Source organism: Sorex fumeus, unplaced genomic scaffold, assembly GCF_029834395.1.
Source record: "Sorex fumeus unplaced genomic scaffold, SorFum_2.1 ptg000034l, whole genome shotgun sequence".
Classification (NCBI taxonomy): domain Eukaryota; kingdom Metazoa; phylum Chordata; class Mammalia; order Eulipotyphla; family Soricidae; genus Sorex; species Sorex fumeus.
In genome coordinates this window covers 31,980,231-31,999,241 of record NW_026606091.1, presented here as the reverse complement: position 1 = coordinate 31,999,241, position 19,011 = coordinate 31,980,231, and the positions used below count along the sequence as shown (strand labels likewise).

Genomic DNA, 19,011 nt, shown 5'->3' with positions numbered 1-19,011 from the left:
CCCCAGAAGTGTGTGTGTGACTGGGCTGAGTGCCAGCACAGAGGTGCCCAGCCTCTGCCCATGCACAGCCCAGCAGTGGGGTTCTGTGGCTTTGTTAGCTGTGGTTCCATGGACAAGCTCAGGGTAGGGGGCAGTCAGAGATCCTATATCCAGGGATTTCCCCATTGCCATGCACAGAAACTAGGATCTTCTCTCTCTCTCTCTCTCTCTCTCTCTCCTTTTTTTGTTTTGTTTTATGTTTTGGGGTCATACCCAGGAGTGCTTGGGGCTTACTCCTGGCCCTGTGCTCATGGATTACTTCTGGCAGTGCTCAGGGACCGAACCTGAATTAGAAGCATGCAAGACAAGTGCTTTACCTGCTATACTATCTCTCAGACCCCGATATGTCTATCATTTGAAAGATACCTAAGGAAACTACCCTGTTTTAAATCAGAAAAAAATTGTTTGTTGTTAAACAGCCTTTAAGTGGAGTAAATAAACATTATAACATGATAAAGGAGTCCACTTTCCCAAAGATACAATCACCTTTCATGAATCTATGCTTTTTTTGGTTTCTGTTTTTGTGCCAGCCCCAGTGGTGCTCAGGGCTTAGTCCTTGCTCTCTGCTAGGAGATCCCTCCGAGCAGGGCCCATAGAGCCACATGGGGTGCTGGGAACTGCAGATGCAAGTGCATTACCCGCTGTACTATCTCTTGAGCCCTCTGTATCTATGCTTAAATCAGTGTCAAACCGCAGGGGGCAAAAGCAAACAGGCATGTGCAGAGAAACAGAGAACCCGACTTTCCTGGACGGAACCTCAACGCCCTCTGGTAGGAAGGAACAGACACAGCAGGCCCCGAGCAGAGAGGCCAGGGCTGCGCTCAGCCACGCGGCCAAGCCACTGGGCAGAGCTGCCATCTGCCCGCCTGCTTCATCCAAGAACAACAGGCCTCACTCTCTCGCCCACAGTCAACCCCGTCTGGGCCATGAGACAAATGTCAGAGACCATAAATCAGACTGTGCCTGTTCCCAAGCCACAACGCTATTAAACGAGGTACCAAGAGCAGAGGGATAACTGCGGAGGAAAAAGAATCAAGGCACAGGCAGGCACAGCCGCATTTGCGACCACATTTGTGACCGCATGACACATCATAAGACACACCCTACCCATACGCCAAGAGTACCACACCACATTTGATGGGGTTCAAATAGTAGGCAACCAATCATAGAGGGAAATATATATATATATATATATATATACACACACATACACACACATATATTTACAGATATATATGTGAAAGTTCATAAGGCTCAACCTTTGACAGCGTGTCAGTGACATCTTATAGAAGGTCTTACAGAAGGTGGGAGGAGCAGGGCTGGCAGTGGCTTTAGCTAGATGGAGCCCGGATGGTGGTTGTCCCCTCCACAGCCTGAGCTGGCTCCTAGCCCAGTGCCTGCCACCAGCCAGCTGCTTCGCCCCCTGGGGCACAGATAAGGCCACCTGCTCAGACTGATCTTTCTGCTACCCCTGCTCCCTGCCCCCCAGGCTGCACAACAGGGCAGAACGTACATACGCCACCGGGTCATTGCTCCGAGTGCCCACGATGCTGAACTTCTTCACGTGAGTGTTGTCTTTGAGGGCCTCCGCATAGGCCTTGAGGGTGGGGACGGGGATATTCTGGGGAGAGAGAGAGCATTGGGTATCAGCACCCATCAGGGGCAGGTGGGACAGACTGAAAGCAGACACCCTCATTTCAAGCAATTTCAAGTGAGTTCCAGACCTACCTGGCCACCCCCACTACACCCCTCATAAACCCCTCCCTCCAAATAACCTGGAATGAGAAAAACTTTCTGGCTTTGTTCCTCAGGGCTGAGTTGGGAGAAAACTTAAAGATAAAGAATGAATACTTTTTTTTTTTTTTGCTTTTTGGGTCACACCCAGTAATACTCAGGGGTTATTCCTGGCTCTGCACTCAGAAATTACTCCTGGCCGTGCTTGGGGGACCATATGGGATGCTGGGGATGGAACTCAGGTCGGCCATGTGCAAGGCAAATGCCCTGTCTGCTATACTATCTCTCCGGGCCCCAACAATCAATAATTTTTTAAAAATTTTATTTTTGTTATGGGGCCACCCCTGACAGTGCTCAGGGCTTACTCCAGGCTCTCCATACAGGAAATGCCCCTGGCAGTGTTCGGGAGACCACATGAACCTGACTTGACCACATGCGAATGCCCTTCCCACTGTCCTCTCTCTCTGCTGATAAACAGACTAAGGAAATCGTCCCTGGAAAACTCTAGGAAGGACCAGCCCTGGTTCTGGGTGCAGACAAGACAGGGGAAGAATCGAGAGAGATGATGCAGAGGAACGTGAGGCCTGGCCCTGCTTCCAGTGGGCTTTCACTGGGGTGGGCAGCGGGGGCGTCTCACCCTCTCTGGCCTGTTTCTGGAAAGGTGAGTAGGGGGCGAGCTGTTGCTGGAGGGTCTCTGAGTGATATCTGTCTTGGAGGGCCTCCATGCTGCCCCCACAGCACAGGATGTTGCCGCCTGGACCGAACCCCGATACTTTGGCCTGTTCCCAACCCACAAAACGAGAGTCTGGGGCTTGGGGTGCAGAGTGCGGAAACAGAGGTGGGCTTGAGCATCAGCTTGTCTATTTCCTCAAGGGAAGATCACTGACCCAGTGTCACCGCCCCACGTGCAGTGGGGGGGGGGGGGTAAACTGAGGCCCGGGGAGGGCTAAGTGCATGCCTGAGGCCCCCGGTGCCTACGCAGCCCTGGGTGTCACAGCTGGAGCTCAAAGCCGGGTTCCCCCAAGGGTCTCAGCTCTCAATATCTGCTACCCAGCAGATGGTGAAGTCCCAGGAGACCCAGCCTGGCTGTGTTTTCCCAGCTCTCTCCTTTCCCGTGTCACTGTAGCTCCCTGTGGACCAGGGCCAGGTGGGGAGGACAGGGGGGCTGGGGACGGCGGTTGGCAGCCCAATCTGATGGTGCCGCAGGCTGGTGGCCAGGGACGGGAAAGGGGAGAAGGGAAAGAAGAGCTGGAGTCGGCGCTGAGCAGGAGTCATGCAGCCGGGCCCACTGCTTGGCTCCCCATGCCAAGAGGACCGGCACCCCCCTGTCCTGGGGAAGATGGGCCCACGGCTGAGAGGATATCCTGGAGCCTTGAGGCAGGTGGTGCACCTGGATACATCCATGTGAATGGGGACAACCCTACCAGGGTCAAGTCAACCCAACCCCAAGTCTGGGGGTGCTGGGCTTTCCCATCCCGGGCATGCCGTGCCCCCGGACTGTCTGACTCCCAGGGAGGAAGGCTTGGGGTGTGGGATGACGTGGGTGCGTTGCCGGAATCGGGGCTGGTGGGCCTGGGCGTGCGCCCCCAGCCTGGCCCTCGGACAGGAAGCTGGACTAAGGGAGGGGTTCGCGCACCCTGGGGCCTCCTCAGCCCTTGCTGACTCCCGACTCCTGAACAGGGCCCTGCTTCTCTCTCAGCACTGCGCACCCCGCCCCCCATCCCCCAGGGGAAGGAAAGGAAGGGGCCGCACCCGGATGTTGTTGAGGTTGACCTCCTCGAGTTTCGGGTCGTTGCTCTTGACCCGCTCCAGAGTCTCCTCCACGTCTGTGGAGTTCGGCTCTTCGTCAGGCACCGGCTTGTACTGCGTGGGTTTGATTACACCTAGAGGGGCCGACGAGAGGGAGGGTCACCGGGAGGCTGGTGAGGGGGCCGGGGGTGGGCCCCCTGCCCTCAAAGAAAGGGCATTAGAAGGAGGTGGGGGGGCTGAGCGTAAGGTTAGGGGCTCCTGGGAAGGGCGATTGTAGTGGGATGAGCCCCATTCAGGACATTGCACCTGCTCCTGGCGCTCAAGAAGCTGGCAGGAGTCGAACTCACAGCACAGCACCTCAGTGTCCTCAGCTGTACCTGGGCTTCTGAGTGATCCCGTGAGGACACGGCCAGGCCTGACCAGGGGAGGAGGTACGCGTGCCTCCCAGAGAGAGATGAGTATTCTCTCAGCACACACATTTCTCTCTGGGGCCAAAGGGCCAACTTAACCATCCCCAAGTCAGTGGCATTATGAGGACAGGGGGAAAACCTCATGTCTGGGGTGGACATGAGGACATGTGGAACAGAAGAAGCACCCAAAGATGGACCTGGGTGGTCCTGGGGAAGTAAATAAATATCTGCCCAGGACAGAGCGTCTAGCCAGAGACGGCAGGGCCGGGGCTCTCTATGAGGAGATGAACCTTTCATCTCCTCTCACATCACAGGAGACCGAGGTGTGGAGGCCAGGGGCAGCGGGGAAGTGACCACCAGGAGCACCTCCCTCGCTCGGGCTTGCAGAGGGAAACGCAGGAGGCTGTTTGCATGACACTGGCCCGAGGAAAGGGGAGGAAAGCTTCGGTCCATGGGACGAGAGATCCCCAGGGAGTGGCAGGGAAGGGCGGGTGGGTTCAGCTCCAGGGAAGCATGAAATCTGTGTAAGAGCGGGATTGGGCAGAGGCGGCAGACAGGAAGGACGTCCCCCCGGGACGCTGGGGGTGGGGGCTGCAGGGCCGCGGGGCCGCGGGGCCATACTCACTGTTGAGTCCCTCCTTGTTCACGATGGAGCTGCTGCCCAGGGCCTGGTAGTACTGCTGGTTGCTCATGAGCGTGTGCATGCCCAGGATGGCTGCGGGGAGAGGGGAGGGCCTGTGAGTCCAGGCCCAGGGAGCGGAGCCTCTGGGCCATCCCCCAGGAGTCAGGTCACCCAGACACAGCAGCTAAATGCACCGTAACAGTCTTCGAGGAAAAGTAAAGTCACAGCTTCCCGCCTGCTTCTGGCCAAGAAAGATGCACATTCCATGCTGGACCACCCTTAGATGGATAGCCTGGGTCACCACCGGCACCCAAAGGGACAGGATTCTTGGCACAGGTGACAGTGACCGTTTCAGATGAGCACCCCCTCTGGGAAATACCTTTACAAAATTTTTTTTTTCTTTTTTAGGTCACACCTGGCGATCCACAGGGGTTACTCCTGGCTCTGCACTCAGGAATTAGCCCAGGAGTGATCAGGGGACCATATGGGATGCTGGGAATTGAACCCGGGTCTGCCGCGTGCAAGGCAAACGCCCTACCCGCTGTGCTATGGCTCCAGCCCCTAAAAAGCTTTTTTAAGCAGTTCACGATATTTGATTGCATTTAATATTCAAACACCAATCCCACCACATTACACCTTCCCACCACCGTATTTCAGGTGTTCCCATCCCAAACCCCAATCCCTGCCATAAAGCAGAACCGAAATAATGTATTTTGTATTGTTTTTTATGAAACAATACAAAATGATACAAAAAGTACCCACAGAGTGTGAAGGCTGTTGTATTTCACCCAGGGGCCATTAAGCCCTTCTATAAGAGATCACTAACATGCTAAAGGTTGAGTCACGTGCGCTCTCTCTCTCTCTCTCTCTCTATATATATATATATCACTGTCACTGTCCTCCCATTGTTCATTAATTTGCTTGAGCGGGCCCAGTAATGTCTCCAATGGAGACTTATTGTTATTGTGTTTGGTATATCGAATACATCACGGGTAGCTTGCCAGGCTCTACCGTGTGGGCAAGATACTCTCGGTAGCTTGCCGGGCTCTCCGAGAGGGGCGGAGGAATCGAACTCGGGTCGGCCATGTTGGCTGCGTGCAAGGCAAACGCCCTACTGCTGTGCTATCGCTCCAGTCCTCTCTCTATATATATCTGTATAAAAAAAATAATGTACATTTCCCTCCAAGATTGGTTGCCTCCTACTTTAAACACTATCAAATGTGGTGCGATAATCTTGGTGTATGGGTAAGGTGTGTGGTTTGAAGTATTGTGTGGCTGCAAATGTGGCCATACAGTCCAGGAATAGATTCACTCGTGGGTGATGCTCTGCCCGAGCATGTGGAGAGTGGCCGTGAGCATGGCGGGGGCTGGGTTGTGGAGGTTGTTGGCTGCTGGAGCTGGGTCCCTTGGTGTGGTGAAGGGTCTCACCCACCCCCCTCGGGAGTGCCCCGAGTGAAACAGCCTGGCAGGGGGTCCTTCAGCATAGTTATGCCGAGCGTCATGTTACGCTAAGGACATGTGGTGGGGAATACCTTTTTCTTGCACCTAGACTGATGAGTAGAAACCTTGGAAATGACAGAGTTTCCGTATGAAAAAGGACTTCCATGTCTCTGCCACTGCCCTGTGTCTTCCAGACTTGTCCCAGAGCACTGGGATGAACTCTGCATTCCAAGGAAGTCCCGGGGAGGACCAAGGGGGCTCTTGGTAAGCATGTTTTGTCCTTTCTCCTCTCAGGTGAGGCTTGTGTTGGCAACGGTTTGTGTTTCACATGACAGGCCCCAAGTACCTCTCCTTCGGCTCCTGAGGGCACAGCTAACACTTTCATGGATGCTTCCAGGATGCTCTGCTCTCTACTCTTGCCTTCTCTCTACGTAGCTCTCTGAATCTCTGTCCCCAGCCTGGAGCCCTTAGGCCCCTCTTAGGTTCTGGGAAGTGCTAATGTGCCTGGGCCCCATAGGCCAGTCCAACCAACCTGGACCAAGCAGAACTTCTCATTCCCAGGAACAGCTTCTTCCCCTGCACCGAAATCCCTTGGGCATGGATTGTGTTCAAACAGTCTCACCCGCTGCCACAGGACCCTTGTGCTGTGGGAAGGGGTCAAGCAGCCTAGGAGGCTGTCGCAGGCGGGAGCCCCGAGGCTGACCCCCCTGGCTGTGTGCAGGGAACTGACCACAGAGGAGCAGATGGACATGGGGGCAGAGGCTGTGGCAGCTGGTCAGGGGGAGAGATGGGGGCTTGGGACCCCCGAGCCTGGCTTCCTGGCCCCTCCCAGGGTCTGGCAGGTAATACCAGCTTCGCCCTCCCTGCCCACTGTCCCTCTGCTCCTGCGACACCATGGACGCTGCTCTTCAGATTCCCCTGCCTGTGCCAACTTCAATGAGGGCTGCCCAGGTTGTGGGCTGGGCAGAGAGAGGGCAAAGGTGAAGATGCTTGCCCTGCAGGTGGCTGCCATCCGGCTAGAACCTCAGTACCACACAGGGTCCCCTGAGCACTGTCAGGTGTGGCCTCTGAGTACCACCAGCTATGATCTCAAACTGGAAAAAAAATACCCAAATACATAACATCAAAACCCCAAGCAAGTTATCCAACGAAATTGGGATTTCAGATAAACAGTGCATCAGCTTATGTCCCAAGCAGCACTGAAGACCTGCCTATGTGAAACACTTATTTCTTCACTGGAGTTCAAATCCAGCCCAGCAGCCCGAGTCTGACCTCTCTCTCCTTCCCTATACTTTAAGCCCCAGAACAAAGCTTCCTCCCGCAGGGAGTCCTCCTGGATTCCTCTCTCTCTTCATCATTTCTCTACAGTGCAGAGCCTGCACATTGCTGGACACTTCTGGTACATGTGTGCAGCTCCCATGGCCTGCTAGAGTAAGAGCAGCGTGCTCCTTCTCCTCTCCCCTGCAACCCTCCCCTCCCCACTCCTTTCCAGAATTCGGCAAATGTTTGTGATAATCTTGTCCCCCTTCCCCTCCCCCAGTCATTTATTAGCCATATTTTCTACTAGAGAGGAGACAGGCTTCCTCAGTGAGGACGCAGGAGACTACAATCCCACTCCCGACTCAACCCTCAGAGCTGTGTGGCTTTGGGCAAGTGTCCTCTACTCTCTGGGCATCTGTGTGGTGAGGGAATGCCAAAGCCTTAGTCCCCTGTGCTGCCTGCACAGATGCTGGTCCAGAGGGCTCAAACAGTGTCAGTGTCCCAGCCCAGACCAACATATCCAGGACTCTCTTATTTCTTTCCTTTTTTTGGGGGGTTGGGGGTGCGGTGGATGCTGGGAGATGAGACACCCAGCAGTGCTCAGCAGTTACTCTTGGCTCTGTGCTCAGGAAGCACTTTGGGTGTGGTTCAGGGGACCACGTGTGGTGCCAAGGGTTGAAGCCAGAGACAGAGAGAAATCAAAAGGGTTGGAGTGTAGCCCAGGTCAAATCCCCTCTAGGCAAGGCCAGTGCCTTACCAGCTGTACTGTAGTTCCGGTTTTGGATACACTTTTCTTTCTTTTTAAAAATGTATTTATTAATTGCTTTTTGGGACACATCCAGTGATGCAAAGGGTTACTCCTGGCTCTGCACTCAGGAATTACTCCTGGCGGTGCTTGGGGGACCATATGGGATGCTGGGAATTGAATCCCAGTCAATTGGATGCAAGGCAAACGCCCTACCTGCTGTGCTATCACTCCAGCCCCATACACTTTTCTTTTTGTTTCTGTTTTCTTTGTTTTTGGCACACACCCAGCTGTGCTCAGAGCTGACTCCTGGCTCTGCACTCAGGGATCACTTCTGGCAGCGCTTGGGGGACCTTATGGGGTGCCAGGGATTGAACCCAGCTCTGTTGCGTGCAAGGCAAATACCTGACCCACTGTGCTATGGCTCCGACCTGGACACACTTTTCCTCTTAGATACTTATGATGCTCTGCAGGATGAGATGATCCCCCAGTCCCTTCTGCTTCCCACATTCCTGGCGTCTTCTCCGCTAAAATTAGACATGCATGCTCATCACCAAGAAGAACTGGTAGGCAGAGAGGCATCTGCATTTTCTCTCTCTCTCTCTCTCTCTCTCTCTCTGGGATTTAATTTCGGCTGCTTCTCCATGGGCAGTGGAAACCGAGGCCTGAGTCAGCAGCAGGTGAACCATCCCCGAGGGCCTCCTTCCTGAGCAGGCTCTGGGGCTCCCCCAGGGAGCAACGCTCTCTGCTGGGATCTCAACTCAGAAGCATCGCTGAGGACCACAGAAAAGTTGTCACCTCTTATGGCTTCTGAGTTTGCTTAGAATGAATGTCAGGAGAGGTGGGAAATGGAAAGGGCCTTTCATGCTCAACAGATCGCTTCCTGCACTGGTCCAGAGGCAGGAAGCCATGAGATGAGTTGGGGGACAAAGGGAAGGGGCCTTGGGCTCAGTCTGGCCTTTTGACTACATTTCCCTGCCCAGGACACTTCCCCTTTGGGGGTCTTAGTTTTCTCCCCTGTTAAAGGAGTATTCAGAGTCTAAATGTTCATCCCTATCCTTCACTTCAGACTCAACAGCCAACAAAATCATTCCTCATCTTTCCATCTCGCTCAGTTCTGTTTGTCTGTTGTTTGGGGGTCACCCTTGGCAAGTAGCCCATGGGCTACTTCCCAGCAGTGCTCAAGGATTAGCCTCAGAGGTGCTGGGGGGACCGTGAGGTGTTGGGGATTTGATCTGGGGTGCACACCAACCTTTCTCATCTCTGTCCCCCATGCTGCTCAATCCTTACAAAAAAAGATCCAAGGCAACCCCCAACTTTTCCAGCATGCTGAAGAGGGAAATGGTTTATCTGAAGTCACTGAGTGAGGATTCTCCTGGTTACTAAGTTAGCCACTCCTGTCTGTCTACTCCAGGACTTCTGAAGGGCTCAAATTCAAAAGAACACACCTCAACGTCAGAGGTCTGGGGCTGAAGAGAAAGTACAGATAGTGCTTGCCTTGCATGTGGACAACACAGGTTTGATGCCTGGCACCCCTGGAGCACTGCAGGGAGTAATTCCTGAGTGCAGAACCAGGAGTAACCCCTAAGCATCCATTGGGTATGCCCCCTGCCATCCAAAAAAAAAAAAGAAAAGAAAAAAGAAAGAAAAAGAAACAACCAAGAAATCTAGACAGGATACAACACATGCCAACTGCAGGTCTCAGTAGAAATGAAACTGCTCTGCAGTTCAGCGGATGTGGGGTTTCAAGAAGGGAGGGAGGAAGGAAAGCAGGGATAGGAGGGAAGGAAGGAGAGAAGGAAGGGAGGGAGACAGGGAAGAAGGAGGGAGGAGGGGAGGGAGTTCAATCTAGATGTTTACTGATGTGCAGAGCTCTGCAGCCCACCTTCCTGCCTCCCTCCCCCGCCCTGCCCCCTCCCCCCTGCTATTTCTCCCTCCCCCTGTCTCCCGCAGTGAGTGATGGTGGAGGCCGGGGTCCCAGCACTGCTGCCTCATTCCTTGCAGATACTGGCAAGGCTGAATTTAGCGCAGGGGAACGTGGTTTTTCTTGTCCCCAAAAAAGTCGACATCTTCCTTAAAACTTAAGAAAAGGACTATTTTTGAACTCTGAAAAAGAACATCGAGTTCTCCCTCCCCCCCCTGCCTTGGCAGGGCTCACTCAGCGAGTGATTCCACGGGGGTGCAGAGACAGCGGTGCCCATCCGAGCTCCTCCAGTCGCCAGCCGCTGGGCTGCTCCGAGCTGCACTGGGAGCTCCTAGGAGCAGGTGGGAGAAGGGGGCGTAGACCAGGTGCCCATCCACATGGCGGGGGGGAGTGGGGGGGCGTGCATCAGAAGCCAGGGGAGGTCTGGCTAAGACAGCCTCTGAGTGTTGCAAGAGTTAGGGGGCGCCAACTTCCCTCAGGGTGGAGTCTCTCTACCCCCAATTCTTTCTGGGGTCCGTGACAGTGAGTCAGGCCCCCGAACTGATGATTCCAAATGCTTGAAGCTGACTCAGTGGCATCCAACTGACAACCCAAGGTCACAGGCCAAACCCCTGGGGGCCTAGTGGGACTGTGCCTTCTTCTCGTCACACTCTGGGGGACACTTCTATATTGACAGGTTTGGGGGCTGTTCCCTCCCCATACTCTGGGTCGCCCCCCCACCCCAAGGCCAGGACTGAATCATCTCTGTGCTGGTGTCGCAGATGGGGACCCGTGAGTCACACAGACAAGCAGAGGCCTGGCCCCAGCCGGGCCCCAGCTGAGCAGGATGACACGTCGCGGGGGTGTCCTCCCACAGGTTCCTGTCGCTGCCAGCAAGCCAGCCTGCTGTGCGCCTGCAGGGCTGGTGTCTGCCTGGGATGCAGCGCCCCTGCACCCCCTAGCAGCTCCTCCTCCTCCACCTCCTCCACCTCCTCCTCCTCCTCCTCCTCCTCCTCATCCTCATCCTCCTCCTCCTCCCTTCTCCCGACCCCCGACCCCTGGCCCCATCCTTGCTGTTTCCATCATGGCACTCACTCTCCTTTGTCATTTTTTCTTTTGTTTTTGGGGTGGTGGTGGGGGGGGCAATACCCAGCATCGCTTGTGAGTGGCTCCCGGATGGATGCTCAGGGGTCCCTGCAGTCCTGGGGCTGGGGACCGGGGCTTTGCACGCAGTACACATGCCCTGGCCATCTGCGCCCTCCTGCCAGTCCCTCCTTTGTCACTCTACACACATGCCCTCTCTGTGCTTGCTTGACCTCGGTTCTGCCAGTGGAGGAACAGGCTGCTTTGTTCCTATTTTTTTTTTTTTTTTTTTTTTTTTGCTTTTTGGGTCACACCCGGCGATGCTCAGGGATTACTCCTGGCTCATGCACTCAGGAATTGCTCCTGGCGGTGCTCAGGGGACCATATGGGGTGCTGGGAATCGAACCTGTGTCGGCCATGTTGGCTGCGTGCAAGGCAAATGCCCTACCTGCTGTGCTATCACTCTAGCCCCTGTTCCTATTTTTTTAATTGTTACTGTCCTCCAGTTGTTCATCGATTTGCTCAAGCGTGCCCAGTAACGTCTCCATTTTGTGACTTGTTGTTACTGTGTTTGGCATATTGAATACATCATGGGTAGCTTGCCAGGCTTTGCCATGTGGGAGAGATACTCTCGGTAGCTCGCCAGGCTCTCTGAGAGGGGTGTAGGAATCGAAGCTGGCTCGGCCGGGCTGGCTGCACGCAAGGCAAACACCCTACCACTGTGCTATCGCTTCAGCTTTAGTGAATTTTTTTTTTCAGGTTCTCTCCCCGTGGCTCCTTCAGAGCCTGGCACCCAGCAGAAGCTCCAGACAAATGTCAGCTGGGTGTGAAGGAGGGAACAGAGGGGTCAGAGTTCATGGACAGGCTCTGCTCCCCTGAGTCGGCTTGGCCAAGACCGCAGGGCACCCCGACACCCTGCTGGCCTTCCCCACTTTGCACCCTCTGGGGTGTCCCCGAGGCTAAGAAGGTCCTGGAAACATGCGCTCCCCCATGACCCTGTTGCTGAAGCGGCCCCAGACAGAGCAGGTGGTGCAGCCATGGGGTCTCCGGGGAGAGCCCAGGGCCTGCCACCTCCCACAGGGCACCTCTGGGGCTCTGGCCAGGCACTCTCGAGGGAGCCCGGCCCAGCGTTTGGCCTTCCCTGCAGCCAGCGTTGGGGGCCTCCATCCCTCTCTCACCCTCGCCTTACCTTCAGGCACAGAAGCCCACGGAAGTGGGGTTTCCTCCACCACACTTCAGACCGCTGCTGCCCGGGTCCCCTGCACTGGATCTCACCTGGCCTCTGATCTCAGGTACCTAAGTGGGCCCTGCCCCCTGTCCCCACCCCCAGCCCCAGTCTCTCTCACTCACGAACTAAGGGTCTGCCCATGGTGAGCGGAGCCTGTGCGGGTGTTTATACCGGCCCATCTGTGGGATTCAGAGTTCAGAGCTATGGCCGCCCAAGCACAGTCGTGATTCTCATTAATGGCATCAGCATCTACTTCGTATCTGGAGCCAGAAATCTGGACCCTTCACTGACAGTCCTTCACCCTCCTCCTCCTCCTCCTCCTCCTCCTCCTCTTCCTCCTCCTCCTCCTCCTCCTCTTCCTCCTCCTCCTCCTCCTCTTCCTCCTCCTCCTCCTTCTCATCTCTCCCACCCTGCTCTGGGGAAATGAGAGTGGAGTGGCCATCAAGTCTTCACTGACAGTCCTTCACCCTCCTCCTCCTCCTCCTCCTCCTCCTCCTCCTCCTCCCCCTCATCTCTCCCACCCTGCTCTGGGGAAATGAGAGTGGAGTGGCCATCAAGTCTGCAGCAGATAAAGACCAGTGGCCATCAAGTCTGCAGCAGATAAAGACCAGGTGTCTCTCTGGGCCAGGGGACAGAGGAGAGGAGGGGGGTGAAGGAGGGGATGCTGGGGCTCTCAGGGGGAGGGGGCAGAGTTGCGAGGGCCATGAGAAGACCAGGGTGGGCGGCCAGGCACTCTGAATCTCAGCCCACCTTCTGGAGTGCTGGGGCTATCTGGGACAGCACGCTGGGGCACATGTGGCCATGGAGATGATGGTGCACATTTGGGACCTGGCGGGTCACCTCCCAGCCCTGCTCTCCAAGCTGGGCAAAGCTGCGAAACCTGATGATTCTGCTACGGTGCTTTGTGCACCCCTAAACCTGAGAAGCCTGTGCTCTCTGACCCCTTCTCTTCTTATCCCAGGAGGCAGGATTGGATGCCAAGGCTGGGAATGGGATCCCCACCGGTCCTCTTCCCCACCCAGAATTTGGGCTTGTGGCAACAACAGCAGGAAGTTCCCTGGTGTCATGGACCTGGGGGGGAGGGGTAGGTTCTCATCTCTGTCTCCCTGTTCTTGGTTTCTATTTGAACACTTTGCTCTTTTCCAGTCCTTGCTAGGAACAGAGTGGGTATTCATGCAGACAGGTCCAACCCTTCTGGAGGATTCAGAGACATTTCTGGAATGCCACTTACCTGCGATGTCACAGAGTTCTGCATCCGAGGCGTTGGCCAAGGCCTCCTCCAGCTCTGGCTCCAGCGTGACGCTCTCTAGCACGGGGTCCATTGGCTTCTGCTTGGGTACCCAGACCTTCCCTGCACACACAGAGTAGGGATGCAGTTCTGGAGGATGCATGGCTGGGCAGAGGGTCTGCCTCTGTCTGAAGCCCCAGTAGGTAGTCTGGAGCCAACCCCCTCCCCCCGAGGTTATGTGTGAAGACTGAGTCCCAAACCTTCCCCACAGAACAGGTATCACCAGAGAAGCCCTTTGCAAGTCAGCCAAGGTTGTCTGCTTGCCCTTTGAAACAAGGGTTAATAATTTGTACCACATGGGGGCCAGAATAATAGTGCAGTCAGCAGGGTGATTACCTTGCATGCAGCCAACACAAATTCGATCCCTGGCATCCCGTATGGTCCCCTCCGAGCCATGCCAGGAGTGATCCCTGAATGCAGAGCCAGGAATAAGCCCCGAACATTGCTGGGTGTGGCCCCCCCAAAATAAATTGTACCACATAATCATTTTTATGTAAAAATGTGCAAAGAAAGGAAGTGAAAGGGCAAAGCAAGAATGATTTCTATTCATAGATGACATGGACTTTTATGTAGGGTCACCTAAAGATTCCACCCACAGCAACCTATTAGCAGGATCAGGAAGAGCTCAAGGGCTGAGGATACACACAGCATGCAGGGGGTGTGGGCTCTATGCCTGGCATCACACAGTGTCCAGAATACCACTGGGAGTGACCCTGAGTCTAATTAATTAAGGAGGCGAAAGGCTTGTGCACTCAAGTATATAATATTGCTAAAAGACAAAGGAAGACTCAAGTAAATTATTCTATCTTCATGGATTCAAAGACAGTATTAGATGAACAATACTGCCCAAAGTAAACCACAGATTCAATGCCACTGTCATCAAAATTACAATGGCCTTCTTTGTTTTTTGGTAAAATTGGAAAAGTCAATCCTTGATTTCCTATGGAACTGCAAGAGGTTTTTAGTAGTCAAAACAAAGATGATAAAGAATAAAGTTGTACTCCCAAAGAGTGAAACATTAGTCACAAAAGGAAATGACACCCTGATCCCGAAGTAAAATCATTTGGCACTGTCATAAGATGGATGATAAACAATGGAACAGAATTATGAATCCAGAGAAAAAAATCTATGCATTTATGGCAAACAGCTCTGACAGGGATGCCAAGCTCCTTCAGGGGGAAAGAAATATTTCTTCAATAAGTGGCACTGGGACAATTGAAAATCCAGATACAAAGAATAAAGTTAGACTCCTGCCTTAAATCATGACCCTCCCCCCCCTGCCCAATGAGTTAAAATGAATTGTATACATAATTATAAAGGCTAAAATGATAAAGCTCTTAGATGATAACACGGCTTAAATCTTCATGACTTTAGATTAAACAATGAATTCTTAAGATTTGACAACAAAAGCACAAGGCTCCAAGGGAAAATATTAAGAAATTGAAAAGATAACACACTGAATGGGACAAAATATTCTCAAATCTTATATCTGATATTTATCCAGTATTCAGAATAGACAGATTTACAACTCCACAACAAACAGTATAATTTTAAATTGGGCAAAGGGCTCATATGGACATTTCTACATTGTTACAAAGGTGCTCATGATTGGTTTCAGTCATACAGCGTTCCAACCCTCGTCCCTTCACCGCCAAAACGGCCAACAAGCACATGAAGATATGCACAACATCACTGATCTTTAGGAAAATGAAATTCAAAACCTCAGGGAGATACCACTTTATATCTATTACGAGGGTTAACATTTTGAAAAAAAGAAAGAAAAAAAAGAGGAAGAAGGTGCTGACAGGTGTCAGGATAAATCCAATCCCTTGTAACTTGCAGGTGGAACAGAGCAGTATAGCTGTTAGGGAATTCAGTCTGTCAGTTCTGAATGTTTTGGAGCCAACACATGGTTCTGTGCTCAGGAGTCACTCCTGGCAGTGCTCGGGGGACCATATGGGGTGCCAGGGATTGAACCCAGGTCGGCTGTGTGCATGGCAAGAGCCCTACCTTACAGTACTATGGCTTCAGCTCTGAGAGTCTGTCAGTTCTTCAACAAAATTAAATGTAGAGTTACCATGAGCTCCATCAGTTCATTCCACTTGTGGGTGAACATCCCAAAGGAACCAAAAACAGGTGCGCGAACAAATACTGTGAAGCAATGTTCACAGCAGCGCTAGTCACAAGAGTTAGAAGGTTAAATCCACCAAAATGTCCATCAGTGGATGAATAGATAAACAAACTGGGACATCAGTCATAAAAGGAAATGACAGAGTTTCACCGACAATGCTAGGTGAAAGCAGCCGATCATGGGGCTGCATATGATTTCATTAATAGAAACCATTCAGAATAGGTAAATCCACAGACACACAATGGTGGCTGCCAGGACTAGAAACAGGGAGGATGGAGAGAAACTTTATCAGGTGCAAGATTCCACTTTGGTGGGATGAAAATGTCTAGGATCTAGATGGAACTGGTGTCGCCGTAACATCTAGATAAGTAGCAAAGGCCACTGACTTGTTCACTTTCGGGCCATACGAATTTCACCGTAGTTAGTAAAGGAAAAGAACACCGCGGCTTAGTTTGGCCATTGATTAAGAATAGCCTGGAAGGGGCTCAGAGGGAAGCAGGGAGGAGGGTAGGTGGTCCCTGCAATAGTCCACAGATGATGGTGACTTAACCAAGGTTATAAAGGCAGGGAGGGAGGGGAGGAGGGAGGGGTAGAAGGAGCAGGAAGCACCAAGGGAAATGCCAGGACTGTCATTAAAACTGGGTCCATGGCGCTGTCTCCGCATTTTATCAGTTGACTTTTTTCCATCACCACCCCCACCTCCGACTCAATGACGAAGACAAGGAGAACACACAACAAACTGTCTGTGGACAAGCAGATCTGGGGAAGGCAAGACCAAGAGAGACAACAAAAAGCCTTAAAAGAAAACCTGCTGTGAAACGGATGGATGCAATGACCCAGATGAACAGAGCGTGGGTCCCCCCCCCCCCCCGAGTCAGAACAGTGGTTAGGACATGTGACCAGCAAGCTCCTAGCCTGGATTCGAGTCCAGGCACCACCTGGTTCTTTAGCATCCCAGGGTATAGCCCTGAGTGGGTGGTCTGAGTCTCCCCAGCACTGTTTGGCCCAAGCAGCAGCGCATCCTCAGGCACAGAAACATCAGCCTGGTTGGCTGCGAATCTCTGGGGGCTGCCCAGCGCAATCATGGCAATGATACTCAATGACCTTCACCAGAACCAGATACGCTAGACTAGCCTTAACACATGAGACGGGCACATTACGGTTCTCCGCCCCATGCTGCAGAGAAACACGGAAAGCTGCCACAGGGCTCCCTGGGGGCAGCTCCAAGTACATGGGGCCCCAGGCTGCGTTTAAGTCTACTCAGCTTGGAGCTGCTGGAGGACCAGGCAGAGGCGCCGGAGGCTGGAAGAGGAGAAGAGGAAATAAATGCTCAGAAACAGGTGGCATGCAGCTAGCCAGCAGGATAAGCGCAATGTGGAGGTGTGGGGGGCAGGGCAGAAAGGACAGGAGCTCAGGAGGTCCTGGAGGGTGAGCAGGTCTGGAGTGCCCCTCTGCTCCCCAGAACCTTCTAGATGGTTTGCCCAAGGCTGGGGCAGAGACCTGGAGGAGCACTGCAGCTGAACTCTGCTGAGGAAACAGATGCTGGTCTGCACAGGCCAGGCCGCTTGTAGGCATCTCGGCCAGTCTCAGTTCACAGCTCCCTCTCTCTCCTTCACTAGTGTCCGGGTGCGAGCGCATGATACCCAGGACACTCAGCCAAGGGAATATGGAAGGTGGGTGGGGAGATGCTTGTCCGAGGCACCATGGGGCCTACTTTGGGTTACCCCCAAATGCTGCTAAATCTATGTCATGCATTGATGCTGCTGGTTGGTGATTCTTGGCCAGACAGAGACCAGGGCCAGGAGGCCCAGGGACGTCTGACCCACACAGGGCCTGGCAGACAGGCGGCACTCAGCGATGCACAGTGACACAGGGCCTGGCAGACAGGCGGCACTCAGCAATGCACAGGCAGCGACATATCCGTAAGCGCAATGTAGTTCAGTACCTCGCTTTTCCCCTGTGTAGGGGACCAGATCTTCTCGGTCCTTAAACTCCTTGGCTTGCTTTTCCAAGTGATCCAAGAGCTCCTCCCTTTTAAAGGGACCCGTGGGCGCCTTGGTGGTCTGATCCTTCTGCCTCAGGCCTGCAGGCAGCAGTGCATTCTACAGTGGTGGTTATGGGGGCCAGGAGAGACAGAGACAGAGAGAAAGAGAGAGAGAGAAAGAGAAAGAGAAAGAAGAGAGTGGTCAGCTGCGGACAACGTGCATTTCTCCAGCAAGTCACTGTGGAACAACGAGGGCCTGGGAGCTCACTCATGGATCCAAGTTCCTGACTTGATGTGACCCCAGGACACGACTAGCACTTTCTGGCCTCTGAAGTGTTGGAAGGCACGGAGGAGGGGGGCGAGGAGCACAGAGGGGCAGCTCCGTGGGCCTCTGCAGCGATGATGCGGGCATCTGGAGTACTGTAGATCTTTACGTCCTAGGCACAGAAGGTGCCCGGGGAGAGAGGGAAGCCCCAAGGAGGTCAGGGTTAGGGTTGAGGGTGCAGAAGGAGGCTGGAGGAGGCTGAGCCCAGCCCGCTCCCCTCCCCCCACCGTGGTGGTGGTGGTGGGCTGAGCAGAGCTGTGCGGGATGGGGCGGGGTGGCGGGGTGTGGGGAGGGTGGCCTGCTTTCATGCCGCAGCCCCGATGACAGCTCCCCGCTCTCCTGACACCCGAGCACGGGCCACACTGCTGGGCTGTTAAATATTTTGAACGTCGCCCCTGGAGATGGGTCTCTCAAGAAAGATAACACCAACCAATCATCGTGTTTTTTTCCCGTCAAACTTGGGCAGGCTTCTAGGTGTGGGTTTACTTGGAAGGCAGATTCCTAATTAGGGTGGGTTGGGATGGCCAGGGCTCTGCTCTCACTGGGAACCTTAGAGATCCCAAGGAGCTGAGAGTTGCCAAGGCGCGTCGAGATCCGGTGTCTGCACCTTTCCTCCAGGACGGGAACCGAGGTCCTGAGCAAGGAATGATGCACCTGGGGTGTTTCAGGGACCAGGGCAGCGCCCAGAGCAGGGCCCTTCCTCATGTCTCAAGGAGGAGGGCCATCTTCACGACTGAGCCCCCCTCCCCCCGCCTCCTTCATTTATTTTGGTTTGGGGACCACACCTGGAAGAGTTTGGGAGGCGTTTCTGTCAGTGCTCAGGGGACCATGTGGTGCTGGAGGGATCGAACCCAGGTCTCCCATGAGCCAAGCATGTGCTCCAGCCCTTGGTGCTCTCTACCTGGTTTGTTTATCCCCTGTCAATCCCAACAGAGAACAGAGGATACCTGGAAGGCAGAACTCACCTAATTTTTTTTTTTTTTGCCACAATTACCAATTTGACTAAGCTGGAGCTGGGCCCCCATCAGAATATCTATTTCGAATATCAGAATATCTATTCCTGTGCCGGT

At 53.8% G+C, this 19,011-nt stretch overlaps 1 protein-coding gene across 1 annotated transcript in view; it reads right to left on the bottom strand.

Annotated features, from left to right (window-relative positions):
• The window catches only part of TMOD1 (tropomodulin 1), a 62,219-nt gene that overhangs the window by 23,764 nt on the left and 19,444 nt on the right, over window positions 1-19,011 (bottom strand). The window contains exons 2-6 of the mRNA XM_056117105.1: window positions 17,578-17,734; window positions 13,445-13,564; window positions 4,558-4,647; window positions 3,526-3,656; window positions 1,553-1,660 (exon numbers count right to left, since the gene is read on the bottom strand). Coding sequence (XP_055973080.1) covers window positions 1,553-1,660; window positions 3,526-3,656; window positions 4,558-4,647; window positions 13,445-13,564; window positions 17,578-17,734 — 606 coding nt within the window. The remainder of the gene's footprint in view (window positions 1-1,552; window positions 1,661-3,525; window positions 3,657-4,557; window positions 4,648-13,444; window positions 13,565-17,577; window positions 17,735-19,011) is intronic.